At 42.1% G+C, this 14,817-nt stretch overlaps 1 protein-coding gene across 4 annotated transcripts in view; it reads right to left on the bottom strand.

Moving 5' to 3' along the window:
• Positions 1 to 14,817, bottom strand: part of SMARCA2 (SWI/SNF related, matrix associated, actin dependent regulator of chromatin, subfamily a, member 2) — a 191,539-nt gene that overhangs the window by 64,718 nt on the left and 112,004 nt on the right. For all 4 annotated transcript variants that reach the window (XM_006260254.4, XM_059724765.1, XM_019478048.2 and 1 more), the window contains exon 28: positions 10,210 to 10,428. In XM_006260254.4, the coding sequence (XP_006260316.1) occupies positions 10,210 to 10,428 (219 nt within the window). The remainder of the gene's footprint in view (positions 1 to 10,209; positions 10,429 to 14,817) is intronic.

Here is a 14,817-nt window from a genome sequence, read left to right on the forward strand (position 1 = left end):
GGATGTGAATAGTGGGGTCCCCCAGGGCTCGGTCCTGGGGCCTACACTGTTCAACATCTTCATCAGCGACTTGGACGACGGGCTGGAAAACACGTTGTCCAAGTCTGCCGATGACACAAAGATGTGGGGAGAGGTAGGCACGCTCGAAGGGAAAGAGAGGCTGCAATTAGATTTAGACAGACAACAGAAGGGGGCGGATGGTAATAGGATGGGGTTCAACGGAGATAAATGCAGGGTGCTGCACCTGGGGAGAAGAAATCCACAGCATACATACAAGCTGGTGAGCTCCCCCCTTGTGAGCACAGAGGCGGAAAGGGATCTTGGAGTCATTGACTCCAAGATGAACATGAGCCGCCAATGCCAGACCGCAGCCAGCAAAGCCAACTGCACCTTGTTGTGTATCCAGAGATGCATCTCAAGCCGGTCCAGAGAGGTGATATTCCCCAGGTAATACTCTACGCGATATTGGTCAGGCCACAATTGGAGTACCACATCCAGTTCTGGGCACCGCACTTTAAGTAGGATGTGGCCTGCCTTGAGAGGGTTCAGAGGACGGCCACCCACTTGGCTGGAGGGCAACAGGGCAGGCCCTATGAGGAGAGGCTAAAGGACCTGAACCTGTTTAGCCTCAGCATGCGGAGGCTAAGAGGGGATTTGGTGGCTGCCTACAAACTCGTAGGGGAGATCAGCAGCAAATAGGTAGGGTCCTATTCCCCCCCAGCAGCACCTGGGGTGATGAGGAGCAATGGCCAGAAGCTGCTGGAGAATAGGTTCAGGTTAGAGATTAGGAGGCACTATTTCATTGTTAGGGTGGCTAGGATCCGGAACCAACTTCCTAGGGAAGTGGTCCTCGCTCCTACCTTGGGTAAATTCAAAAATAAGTTGGACAAACACTTGTCCGGGGTCATGTGATCCCACCGTGTGCTCCTGCCAGTGGTGGGGAGGGGTCAGACTAGATGATCATCTGTTCAGGTCCCTTCTGACCCCAAATTATTATGAAACTATAAAACAACTTTAAATGTTTTTTCTACATACCTCAAGGTACCAGGCGCAGCTCGTGAACTGAAGTACCATAATTTAAAGGAAACCTGTTCTTGTGAATGATGATTGGTGCTCACTTTACAGCATAAACTAATCAGGACCAAGAAGTTCAAGCTTTATTTAAATTTCATTTCAGTATTTTAATAGTCGTTTATTAAATGATTTTTTTTTAATTAAAAGAGAGTAGAAACAAAAGAATAGCAAACAAAAGAGACAGCAAATTATTACAGTTCTGTAAATGTACATAAAATGTAGACATAGAAATCAGAATTGCGATGGTGGGGTGGATGGAGCGTCCCACAGGAGTGCTGGGGGCCTCCTGCGTGCTTGGTGGTGAACCCAGAAGTAGACTGGAAGTACTTCCGGCCCACTTCAGGGTCTGCCAGCAAGTGCACAGGGCCCTCCGCCCCCCCCCCCCCGACACACTTCCCCTGGCTCAGCGATTGGCCACAAGGGGACCCCAGGTGCCCCCGACCCAGGAGGCACCATTTGCCAAGCTGGGGGGGGCCTGCACTGTCCTTGGTGGACCCAGAAGTGAACTGGAAGTGCTTCTGATCCACTTCTGGGTCTGCTGCCAAGTGCACTGGAGACCAGGGCCATTCTTAGCAGGGTGCAAGTCAGGGCGACTGCCCTGGGCCCTGCGCTTTGGGGGGCCCCGTGGAGTGGGGCGGAGCAGTGGCGGCGTGGAGCTAGGCGGAGCAGCACGGAACCAGGTGAAGCGGCTGCTCCATGTCCAGCCACTTGCTACCCCCTGCCGCCAATGCCACTTCTTTGGGTCCAGGGCCGTGGGATCGGAGCAGGGGTAGGGCCAATTTGCCCCGGGCCCTGCACCCTGCTCAGGCAGCTCTGCTGGGGACCCCCCCCCCCCGCCCCTGCACTCCTGTGGGATGCTCCATTCACCCCAGCATCTCAGCAATTAGAAGCTGCCTGGTACCCTCGAGGTACATAGAAAAAACATTTAAAGCTATGTCTAAGTGCAAATCATCAAATCCTTCCGAATCTCTCCAAATTGATTTGGAGGGTTCCAATTAGATTTGAAGAGATGAAAGGGTCTCTTGATTCTATTCAGATTCGGACGTTCAGACACCAAATCGGGCCAAATCTCTGCTGAACTGAATCAGCGACCGAAGCTTTGCACAGCCTTAACTGGGACATATTCCACCCACCAATAGCTTGGTTTCCCTCAAGACACCCAATATGGTCCACCCTTTCAAAATCCTTTGACTTTTTCTTGCTTACTTGATGTCACAAAGAAGGGTCAGCACAAGCACCAATCTGTCACCACATCACCTCTGACTTTAGTCAGTTGACCAGGATGTAATTGACTATGATATTTTTGGGCAACTCCCAACCATTTTCGAACTGGACAGGGTCATTGTGCTGGAAACCTATACCAATGGGGCCTTCTCAATGACAACAAATGCTCTTGTGGACAAGTTCAAACCATGTACCACATTCTTGACTCGTGTCCATTTACAATGCTACCTGGTGGCCTTCACACTGGTGATGACATCGCCTTAAGATGGCTGAAACAATATGCCAAAACTGCATATGCTAAATAAATGAATACTAAATAAATTTAAAATGGGAAGAAATCCTTTGGAAAGATCTACAAATACAATTTTGAAAACCAATGATTTTAATCAGGACAAGAAGTGAAATTTCTATTATGAACTAGATCAGTGGGGAAAGGAGTACTGATAGAATTATATGGTAGCTTTTATTTTTAATTTCCATGTCTACATTTTATGTACATTTACAGAACATTTACAGTAAAAATCTGCTGCTAGTGTATTCTTTTGTTTCCACTCTCTTTTAATTAAAAAAAAAATCATTTAATAAAAGACTATTAAAATAGTGAAATGAAATTTAAACAATAAAGCTTGAACTTCTTGGCCCTGATTAGTTTATGCTGTAAAGTGAGCACCATTCATCATTCATAAGAACAGGTTTCCTTTAAATTATGGTACTTCTGGTAATCACCTTACATTGCAAGAACACTGATCTGTCTGATACAAGCAGTAGGAAATACTCCAGCTGGAGCTTTTCTTAAAACAACTTTTACAGACAAAGGAATATAATTTTACTTGCTAAAATGACAAATTGTGTTAGATCCACTTCAAGGAAAGTATAACCTTTCCTTGCTTTCTCTACTGCAGACCAGTTTTGGATGTCAATTTCTCCCTCTGTTCTAGATAGCAGATGGTCCAGATTTCTGGACCTTATTTATTTGAAGAAAGGAAACTGAATTGGGCATAGATCCATTTTCCTATTCTTTGCCATGTTAGGCACATCCCTGCTTTTTCTGCTGTGCACACCCCTGTTTGTGGGGTATGGTGCAAGGCAAAATGCCCCGCTTTGGGGAAGCAGCTGTTTCTCCCCCCTCCTGGCTCCTGGTTTGCTGGAGTTGCTGGGGTGGAACTAGAGGAGGGGAGACGCTCTGGCATGCTTCTGTGGCATGTCCCACACCACTTTTTTTTGCTGCTGGGATTTTGCAGCACAGGGCACGTTTTAACATCCTGGGTGTGTGGTTTGTGGTGCCACAAACCGCACATGCCTGCACATCTAGATCCAGCCATTAATGTTACAATAAAGATTTTCACAGCAGAATATCTCCAGGACATGAAGTAGAATTATCCTTTTAACATGAACCTCCAAAAGGCTGCATGTGTCCTGTGTATCCTTATGCCCTGTACAGTCTTTCATCAGAACAGAGTCCTTATAATACAGAACTTGTAAATTGCGAAAGAAGGTGGGTCATGCAATGTATATATTACACACACACTTCTTGACGAATCACAGGATCTATAAAGGCAAGTAACCATTTCTTTTTCAGGGTATATTTATATATTATTCCCTATTCTTGGTGATGCAGAGGAGGTGGTGGGTGCAGATTCTACTTAAATGAAATACCACATCACTGCTCTGCCAGAAGCAACATTGAAGTTCTGTATTTTGTAAAGGTATGAACTACAACCCCAGAAGTCACTGACCTATGTATGTCCAAGATGGGATGGCTTCTTAGAGAAGCTGCAGACAGTGACTGGATCCAAGAGACCAAGTCCTAATATGCACTGAAAAAAAAATCTGAATTATCTCACTCATAACAAACTGTAAAATAACTAGACACCCATATGGATAATCTCTGGTTTGAAATAGTCTGGCCCTTCAATCTTTCTGCAAATGGGTCTAGGAGAGGTCCTAAGTAACCTAACTTTACACAAATAAACAAGGAGTCTTGAAGGACATCTAGATTATGTAGCTCTGCCTTCCGCAGATTATAAACTTGACGTTAAGTGGATACCTGGAACATAGACAATCTCCGAGAAGAAACATGACTTCTTTGCCCTAAGACTATCAGTGCTCTTAAGGACTGGATTTAAGATGCTTAAAAAAGGAAGAGTATTTCTTTAATTGATCTTGGGCAGAAACACTGTGACAGCTCCAAATACTATTTATCAGGATTATTAGAAGAATTGTGGGTCCCATCAGAGGAAGCTCCAAACTTCAAAATTTATCTCCTTGGAGGCAGGAGCTAGTGGGAGGGTCTCCTTTACTAGAAAACAATTATAATGACAGAGGTTCAGTCTAAATAGTCTGCAAGGAGCAGAATGGAGGTCCCACGGTCATACAGTTTTACCTTCTGGGCTTGGAATAAGGGCAGCTCTCCGTAAGGAAACATCTAATGTTGATACTTCAACAACGCTTCCTTTTATGAACTGATATTATGTTTGAGGAAAGATATGCAGAAGTATATATTTCTACAGTAAGATCCTTCTGCAGAAACTTGAGGATATGCTTTTCTTGTTTAGCGTATTAATTAAACTATGGCCTTCAAACCAACCAACATTCTATTTATTAATTTTTCTCTGGTGCATCACACTGATAAAATGAGTACCAAATATTCATTCTGAATCTGTCTGATACTGGATGAAGGATCAATTTTTGCAATAGCTGACCATGTGAGACAGAGAGAGAGAGGTACTAACAGATCCAATGTTATGGCAAGGAGGTTGAAGAGAGGGCTTCTTCATCCAGCACTTCATTCGAACAGCATTACTACTGCATTGTCATTTCTACATTTCTAGTTTGTGGTCTTTGGAAACAGTAGAAAAGAGAAGGCACACAGCTTTGTGTCAAACCATTTTCTGCCTCATCTGTTGTCAATTCTCTATGGTAGGAGATGATACTTTTGATTGTTTCTACATTTAGTGAGGTCAATCATCATCCCACCAAACTGACTTGGAATGAAAGAGGGGGTTTATTTTTGGGTACCAATTCCATCCCATTTAATCCAGCCATGGAGTTAATTATCCCTTTAGAGAGCAGAATATATGGAGATAGGAACATTTGCTCTGTCCAAATCATGAGAAATTGATTCTCTCAGAGGAAGGGCTGATTTATGCTCATCCTATTTTTTTTTTTTTTTTTAATAAAAAACAGAAGAAAAAGAAAAAAAAAATCTGATCACACACCTTGTCTGGTCAGGATAGTTAATGGATTTGTTATCCGGGGGAGATAGGGGTACATGCACAAACTGGAAAACCTCACTGCATTAGTGCATTGCAGCTGGTAGATGCTGTGTACTCATTTATAACTACCCACAGATTGACCTGGACTGAAAAGAACCTGTTCTTTACACCCAGCTACCATCTGCCATCATGGCTGGTTACTAATGGACAAGTGCAGATGGTAAAACAAGAGTTGTCTACATAAGGTGTATATGAACTCTGGCTCCCAAAAACATGAAGGAGCTTTTCAAATCAGATGGTTACAATGTAGGGAAAAAAACGGCCACATGTGTGCAAAACAAGATTTTCATTTAAGATGGCAAATAGGAATGTAAAGATAAGCTTCCTCTAGCAACTTATTCTGTTCCTTGAAAAGGAGGCCTATTCTCCTTGTTTCCAATTCTCTGAGGCTAGAAAAGGGAAGGTGAATGAGTTGTGGTATTCAGCTCTAAACTAGATGGATTTTTATTTACATCCTAGCATTTGCAAGGGTCGCTTGAAACCTGGAATGAAAAAAAAGCTATCTACAGGTTTTATACAGCTCCATCAGGAATCTCCTCTGGATAATGTCTACTGACCTAATTTTGAGCCAAACTATATGTTGCCTTCTTACCCAGAACTGAGAAGGTCTGGCTGTAATTCAGGACCCAATTCCAGACAGACCTGGCTGGGAGGCAATCCAGATGGCTCTGAAGCAACTGAGGGCAGCTATGCACAAGCTGACCTCAACACACAGCAGTTTGTTCTAGTTACTACTTACACTGGTTGTTTTTTTTTAAGTCCTGTTCTACTCCATGCACTGTTCCAATTTGCCATATGACTTATGTGCTTTTAATTGTTCGGCAGGAGCCAGGATAATAAATAGACTTTTCTAATGTCTCCCTATAGCCTCAGCTTCCCATCTGTATACTAAACTAGCAGGAAACTGACTTGCCTTAGCATCTGCTTCCAAGGACCAAAGCTCAATATTACTACCTGAAAAAAAAATATTTGTATCCCATAATTTTTTTTCAGGTGGAAGGCAAGTCAGGGTGGCATCTTAGACCCCCTCTACACTTTACATGTATTATGCAATTAACTGCGCAACTGCTTTAAACTGGTTACATGTACAACCTATTATATCATAAAGAGATCTATCCAGCTATTAAGTTACAGCTGGATAAAGCTTAATAAAGTAAATGTGGCTGTGACACAGGCTTAACATTAGATTCATGTACAATGTCCAGGGATGAGGAACTACAAATAAACAAACATTGTATCAAGAGACTCTTTATATTACGTGTTCTTTCAGATGTGGGCTTCCCCTCCATACATGAGATAGTCATCTGCTGGGGCAAGGAGGTGGAGGTGAGACACAGCAGTCTGCATCAAAAGCTGAGAACAGTAACCTGGGTTTGAAGGTATGGCGATCCACTTTGGCAGCTATGAACAGCTCAACAGTTAGGGCATGGTGACCTACAGCAGCAGCTGGTAACAACCCATTCTTCTATTGCATCTTCCAGGGAGTATGGGAAGAGATGTTCATCTATAGCTCATCTAAGGCAGCTACAGATCTTTTAAGCATAGTTTCATAGTACTGTACCTGAAGGTGCCCACCTTCTGATTTTGTATATATCGTATTTATTTGAATACAAATCAAGGTGTTTTTCCCCATTCAACATGGGGTGGGAGGGGGGAAGCAGAGGAACCCCCTTGTCTTGGATTTGTGTATGCGGTGTGGGAGCAGGCATCTGCTGAGGCTCTGGCTCTGGCCTCAACCTAGGCTCAGGGTCAAGGTCAGAGTTGGCACAACAGCAACTGCTCGCTCTGCACAGGGTGCATGGGTTAGACCTAGTACAGCATGACACCCTGCTGCAGCAACCCTATATGCTTGTCCGGGCCAATCAAGATCAGGTGCATACTGGAACCAGCACACAGGGCCAGGCCGGTTCCATGCTGCATGCACCCCATACCCCAGAGTCCCTATGCTGCATAAAATGTCAGGTCTAGTCCGTGTACTATGTGCAGAGCAGGCCACTGGTTTCACACACTGCATGTAGCATGGGGCCAGCATAGAGCATGCGTTGAGTATGGTGCCTCACTGGACCAGCCCTGAGCACTGGCTCTAGCACAGTCTGATGTGGATGGGTCCTGAAGCTACTATGTAGAACCAGTCTGGCATGAGTGCTACATGCATCTTATATCCTCAACTGAACACGGAGGAAAAGCAGCGCACGCAGCACCTGGTCCAGCCTACACACTACATGTAGCGTGTGAAACTGGGGCCAGCATGTGCCCCATGCAGCACATGGGGTTAGTCCAGAGACTCACAGGCCAGATCATATGGCTCCATGGGCTAGATCTGCCCTGCAGGCCATATGTTTGATGCCCCTGCTAGATGCACATGCCCCCTTATGGGCCTAGCTTACAGTTTATAAATTGACTTCCCTCAAAAGCTCTCTCTTTACCACCTGGGATCCACTGGTGGCAGATGAAGGGAGTTAGGTTCAAAGACTCCTCACTGCACTTCACCCCTTCACCACAGATAATAAGACAATGGGAAAAAGTTACCATTGTTGGGCCCCTTTCTGTCTGGGCCCCAAACCGCCCGGTTTGCCCACACCTGTGTCCAGCCCTGGCGACAAGCAGGTGGCTGACTGGCAGAGGGAAACTCATGGTTGCTGAAACAAGCTTTACAGAAGTAGGTGTGATCTTCCATCTGCCACACTACCCTTTTGGCTTCACTCTCTTTGCAGAATCGGAAAAAGGAGGCCGCTTCCTTTTTGCCTCTGGCTTTTCTCCTTAGAGCCTCAAGGCAGCAGCCCTTGTAAGGACTTCAGAAAGGGAAGCAGAGTTCAGGTGACAGTTTCCCAAAAGGCAAATGGAATCCTGGGAGACTGCTAGGACTTACATACCGATATCAACAAGCCAACCTGTTAGTCAGAAAGCTGATATTCCCCTCAGGAAAGCCCTGCAACAGAGGGATCCAGGGGACCAATTGACAGCTGGAGAGAATCAGAGAAACTAGAGGGAGTATCCTTGTTGCCAGTGAGTGACAGCCTGATTTTGCCACCACTCTGCAGTAGGCTGAAGTATTTATTGTAAGATACCTACACAGCAGCACATCCTTAATGTTGTTTTAAAAAGCAGTTTATTGTCTGCAAGTTCCAATTAGCAAGAAATGATTAATTTAAATTTTCTGTACAATGAGCATATCTTGTTACAAATGGCAAAGCCCTCAGGGTAAAGCTGCTGATTAATATCACTCTAGTAATTTATACATATTTAAAGACTGACCAACTATCATCTCATCTTCCAAAAATCCCCCGAAGGTGCCCATTTTCTGATTTTGTAGATACTCAAAATGCAAGATACGATATTTTTCCCTCATTCAACATGGGAGGGGGATGAGGGGGGTGGTGGAAATCCATTGTCTTGGCTCTGTGTATAAGGTGCGGGGGCAGGCAGTTCAGAAATACAGGCTTCGGTTCAGAAATACAGAAAAACTTAAATAACTGAATAAGGGACAAAACTGAATGGAAAAGAAAAAGGTAATATCATTCTCCTCTCCCTCATCAAGTCAATAGTAACAATCTGAATTTCCAATAATGAAACACCTAAAATGATCACATTTTATATCGAACACTTGTATCAGATGATTCAGCTCTCCATTGTTCAACTGATGTCAAGGACTTTTTACCAGAGAACACTAGTACAGTACAACACTATTAACCTCGCTCAAATTACAGACATGAAAACATTAGCAATGCCTATGTCAGCATTTACTTTTAGTAAAGCAGGAAATCACTTTTAGGCAACAGCATGACAAAACTGAGAAGGGCCGAGTAGGTTACTGTAGTCTCAGAAGTGACTACTGTGTACCAAGACCTGAAAAACCTACAATCAAGCAGATCACATGTGCTCCAGCAAGGACATGAAATCTGGCTAGGTCAAGAAGTTGCATACCAATACATGGAGTCCTCTGAGAGGTATCATCCTTGTGCACATTCTTCCATGGCTGTGCATGCACCTCAAGTACTGGGGACCTTTTTGTCTTAGCGATACCCAGAAAGTATGTACAAGTCCTGCCTTTCTGTGAACTCTATGTTGAGGGCATAAAGGCAGTGCATACTTCCTGCTGTAAAGCAGTCTCAGAGTCCTAGGTAAATAGAAGAACTGGTTTTGGAAAAGCAGAATCTAGTTTGGAAGCCTCCAGAACAGCATAAATTCTTGGTAAAGGATTCTCAGCTCTAGGTAGCCACGTTGCACATGTTAGAAAAAGACATTCTGAAGGACTTTTTACCACAAAACCCTAGCATGCTGCTATGCTACAAGAAAAAAAGTGTCTACATCACTAGATTGCAACTCTGGTTAATGGGTCTAGAACTATGAGCGAGATATGTCAAGATCCACAGTAACAAGATATTCGCAGTAGAGCAATACTAGGTTCCAAGTCTGGCAACAGTAATGTATGCTCCAGCAACTAATTCAAATATTAAGTTATGCCTTTAATATAACCTCTCAGATTAGTAATAATAATAAGAATATATAGCCTTGGCTGATAGGTGTCCTTTTTACTTGTACAGTTTTTAACCTCTAACTCCAACTTGGTAGTATTCACTGACAAAACCCCCTAGCAGCAGGCATCAGCTGTCAGAAAATAAAAACTCGCACATACCCTTAGCCATTGTTTCTCAGTGAGAGCGTCGCTGTAGTCCACATCCCTGCGCTGGCGAGATCCCCGCCCAAATATTTTTTCTTCCTCTTCTTCACAGGTAAGCCTTTCCACTTCAGCATCATCTTTAATAATCCAGGATGGCAGTTCATCCTCCTCCATCAAGCGGGGCTTGCGCTTGGGGTTTCGAGCATCTTCTCTGCGACGGTCCATGTCCATGCGCTGCAAAGACAGGTAAATAAAATAGTTGAGAGGAGTGGGAGGAAAGCTGGATATTTGGTACTGCCTGAAGTTTGCCGAATATTTTTAAAGTCTACCTTCAACTATTTTCCACTTTCTTCTCCAATGTTTATACTTCTAAGGAGCCTTTATAACAGGGAAACCCCATGCATGACAGTTGATTATTTTCAATCAAGTTTATCAGTACACAGCTACCACTGAAATGAGTGGGAGCAACAGATGTTTAGCACCCCTAAGAAAGCAGATGATATGGGCACTGGGATAGCTGCTATTTAAAATGCTGTACCTACTTTTGCATCTATATTATAGTTTTCACAGAGCACTTATGAGTGATTTACAAAACACCAAATTTTTCTTGACAATATCTCCGTAAGGTATTACTTCCATTTTACTAATGAGGAAAACTGAAGCACAGTCACTATGTGACTTGCCCAAGGCTACAAATGGAATTCTGTGAGCTGGAATTAGAATAAAGATGTTCCTGTACTTCAGTCCTGTTCAGATGACACTTTGCTTCAGTTGTCAGAACCAGCATGCTAGCCAGCTGAAGTGCTGACAGCTGTTTACTGGAACACTACGTATAAATTAAAATACTAAACTAGGCCATTTAAAGTTAGACTTATTATAAGGACAACATTGTATTAAGACCCTATTGTATCTGTGATACAAAGAACAGCTGAAATTATTTTCATGTTTGGTAACCAACTATTTCTTAAAATGACTTAGACGCTTCAGTTGAGATTTTCAGACTTGTATAGAGGACTTGCGTATCTCAAATCTCATTCACTACCAAGGCAACCAAAATCATTAGGTACCTAAATATTTTTGGCGACTATACTTTGAATACAAAAAGAAAGTTAAAATGGCCAAGAAGCCGTAACAATGAAAGTGCTAGAAGGTCAGCGGCTGCTTGTTCTTGGCATTTTTATTCGTATACAATCCATTTTGCACTTACATGTGGTATGCTATTCTCTCATATCGATGCAGTATCTGAAATCCAAGTGGTCAAGCTGCACGCTCACTCTCAAAACCTTTACTTGGACACGTGCATGTATTCTAAATGAATCCTTACATCACACAAGATTATTGTAGCCCCTTTTGAAAGTCTGATTAATTTATAAATGAACTAACTGGCCATCTATATGGACTCATCCATTTACAGACTGGCACAGAGTTTACAACTCTAATTAAAGAATAGATCTCAACAGCATGTGTGTTGATTAGCAGATAGAAGTAACAAAGCGCACAGTTCTCAGGAATTACACAGAGCAATATCTTTACAATTATTCATACCTCCCCACCCCATCTAAAAATGTTTGATATTATTTGCAAAATATAGGTTGAAATACATTACAATCATGCTTCTTTCTTAAAGACGAGTTCCTAAAGAAATAAAATAAAACCACCCCTGCGAACTCTAGCCATTCCCAAAGGATTTTAACTATAAGAGGTTATAAATAGGGCATGCCATTTGTTCAAAAGCTACTATGAAAAGCCTTTTTATTGCTGCAACACTTAGTCATGTTTTCTCATATAACAGCAATAGACCTAAAAAATGACAATAAGGCTACCTGAAACCGGTACTATACCATAACCTGCACTATAGTTATATACACACAGCATCACTAGTGATACCTGAAACTAAGGTTGCTTTGCCACAAATGCTTTCATGTAAGTAAAGTCTGTACATTTTTGCAGAATTGGTGTCTATAACTGTCAGCTTCAATAATATGCTGTGTTGTTGGCTGATAAAACTGCCATCCTATTCCTTCTGTATTACTTCTAGGGTGCGTTAGCCCACATGAAGCAGCAAAGGGACAGCTCTGATTTTTTTATTTATTTTTTTAGCTAAAAAAAATAAATAAATAAAAAATAAAAAAAAAATCACTGACTTTTACAAGATCAAAGACACTACTACTGTGGGTCTGAGAAGGAAAATTAAAAAAACTACTACAACTAGAGTAGCAACTCAAATTCTGGGGGTCCAAGGATCCCCTATGAAATGGCAGTTTTCAATAAGGAGGGCTTACTTAAGTTAAAAAAATACAGATATAATTGTAGAAACAACCTTAATATTATACTATAATCACAAACCATTATACATATACACATCCACACACACTTCCTTGTGGTGTTTGTTAACCAAGGCAGGATTGCATTACACCAATACAGGTTTCCCTCATTTTATGCTGTACATGTGATCCTGGAAAACAGCGCATAACTTGAATTCATGTAAAGGGAACCCACTTTACAATGTAACAATAGGGATATGTTCCAAGATCTCAACTGTACTGGCCCCCAGACCCGTTTCTACCACTTTTACAAGTCAGTTTTGGTACTCACCAACAGCAGACAGTACACACAAGCAAGGGGTGGTGGTGAATGTTACCATAATAGGGATGGCAACTACAGTAACCCATGTCACAGAAAATGAGCAAGGAGCACAGATCCATACAGGAGGCTACATTTTGGTGCGTGTCACTCCCACAATGCATAGCAAAAAGCAGCTGATTGCAGGCTTCCACCACACCAGTTGCATAAGCGTGAATTTATCTTGCATATAATGATTTTTTGGTATAAAAAGGGTCATTGCATAAGAGCAAATTCACACAAACAGAACCTGCATAAAGCGAGGGAAACCTGTACATGAATGTCTCAAATAAGCCTTTCAGTGATACCTGCACAGCACACCTACTTCTCACTATGAATTCTGTCTATTCTTGCTGGGGATGAGGTTGCACCCCCACACCTCCCCCAAAAAAGTTGCTGTCACTTGCAGCAAATGAAAAAGAAAACAAAAATACATTTGGTATGGAAGTTACCAGAATATTTACAATTGTTAATTGTGGGTGCCAGACTACTAGGCGCATGCGAAAAGTGGTGGGAAAAGTATCATTGTCGAGTCAAAGGAGAAATGTGTTTTAAAAACCTGTGTGGAGAGCAAGGTTATTTTAGTTTAGTTAGAAGCTTCCACTTCCTTTATTATTCCCCCCTAAATTTAGAGTAAATTTTGGCCAATTCCTGAACCAGCAGCAATGGAGAATGAAAAAAACCAAGAGGTATTTTGAATACTGAGTAACTGGAAAGGACTTGAAGGTAACCCTAGACATGAGTTTATTGATTGTAATCTGCAATAGTGACCCCCAGTCATTTAGCTCCACACAAAACTGAATAGCTGTTTAAAAAAAAATCCACAGCATCCCACGTGTATACACATTAAGAATGCTGCAAATCCAGAAAAGTAAACAAGATGTTTGGGATATTTTTCTTTTTTTTTTTTTTACAAAAAGAAAAGGGTATCTCTGAAGAATTCCCAATGACACATTAGTGGCTAAAGACTGTCTTCAAGAACTGCTGTCCTTAGTTATGCCTAATATGTGATGTCATACATGAAAAGGAACCAAATAAAGCAGTGAGGTTTGTTTGTTTTTTTAAATCTTTAGCTATAAAAGCTGCATTTAAGTACCTGAAGAAAAAGAACTGAAATCACCATCCTCAAAAAAAAAAAAAAAAAAAATTGGAAAGCATCCTGATTTATCATTGCCTTTTAAACCTGAAGCAAGCATTTGTGCCTTGAGATCTAGGTATAAATCTAAAACGTAATCCTACTTCAGTGTAATATTTCTTGGCCAGAAATGGGAAGAACATCTTATTGCTAAACAGGAGATCCAGGTTTCAGCTAGCAGGGAGATGTGAAGGGGAATGCCTGATAGGTAGGATTTGAGACACTCCAGTTCTAAACAGATATGTATGTGTGCATGGTACAAGAATATCTATGTGGGGTTAAACTAAGGGAGGCCCATTTCCTGGTTATCACCACATACCAAAATATTTATGCAAAGTTTTAAAGTGATGTAATATGGAGGACTCATTTTCAATAAGGTTATATACAAGATTTCCTGTGTGTGCAGAGATGTGGAGAAAGGAAGAATCCAAAAGAATACTTCAGACTCTATTAAACTGGTTTCTCATGCTAATGATTTGGCTGTAAAAAGCTATATTTCAGAGACTGAGATATAAATCTGTTCAGTATCACTTGATTGATAAACAGGACAAAAAAACCAAACAAATTCAATATAAAAACTCTTATCTTGGAATGAAGCACGACTACTCTGTACATAGCCACTTCTAGAGACTAAGCCCTGTGCTCCTGTAACTGGTTATAAAGAGAATTACTCAGTGGAGGACTCATTGAGTTCATCTACACATGCCCCTGACTGCATTTGGTACTACGCATTCATTTAGTACTTGCAGCGCACAGTTAGTTTTAGACCAGGGTTGGACACAATGGCCGATCTGGCTGGCAGCCAGACTCCATTTCCCAGCATCCCCTGCCTGCATGGCCTGCGCTGGTCTCCATGGAAACACCAG

This window comes from Alligator mississippiensis, chromosome 3 (genome assembly GCF_030867095.1).
Source record: "Alligator mississippiensis isolate rAllMis1 chromosome 3, rAllMis1, whole genome shotgun sequence".
Taxonomy (NCBI): domain Eukaryota; kingdom Metazoa; phylum Chordata; order Crocodylia; family Alligatoridae; genus Alligator; species Alligator mississippiensis.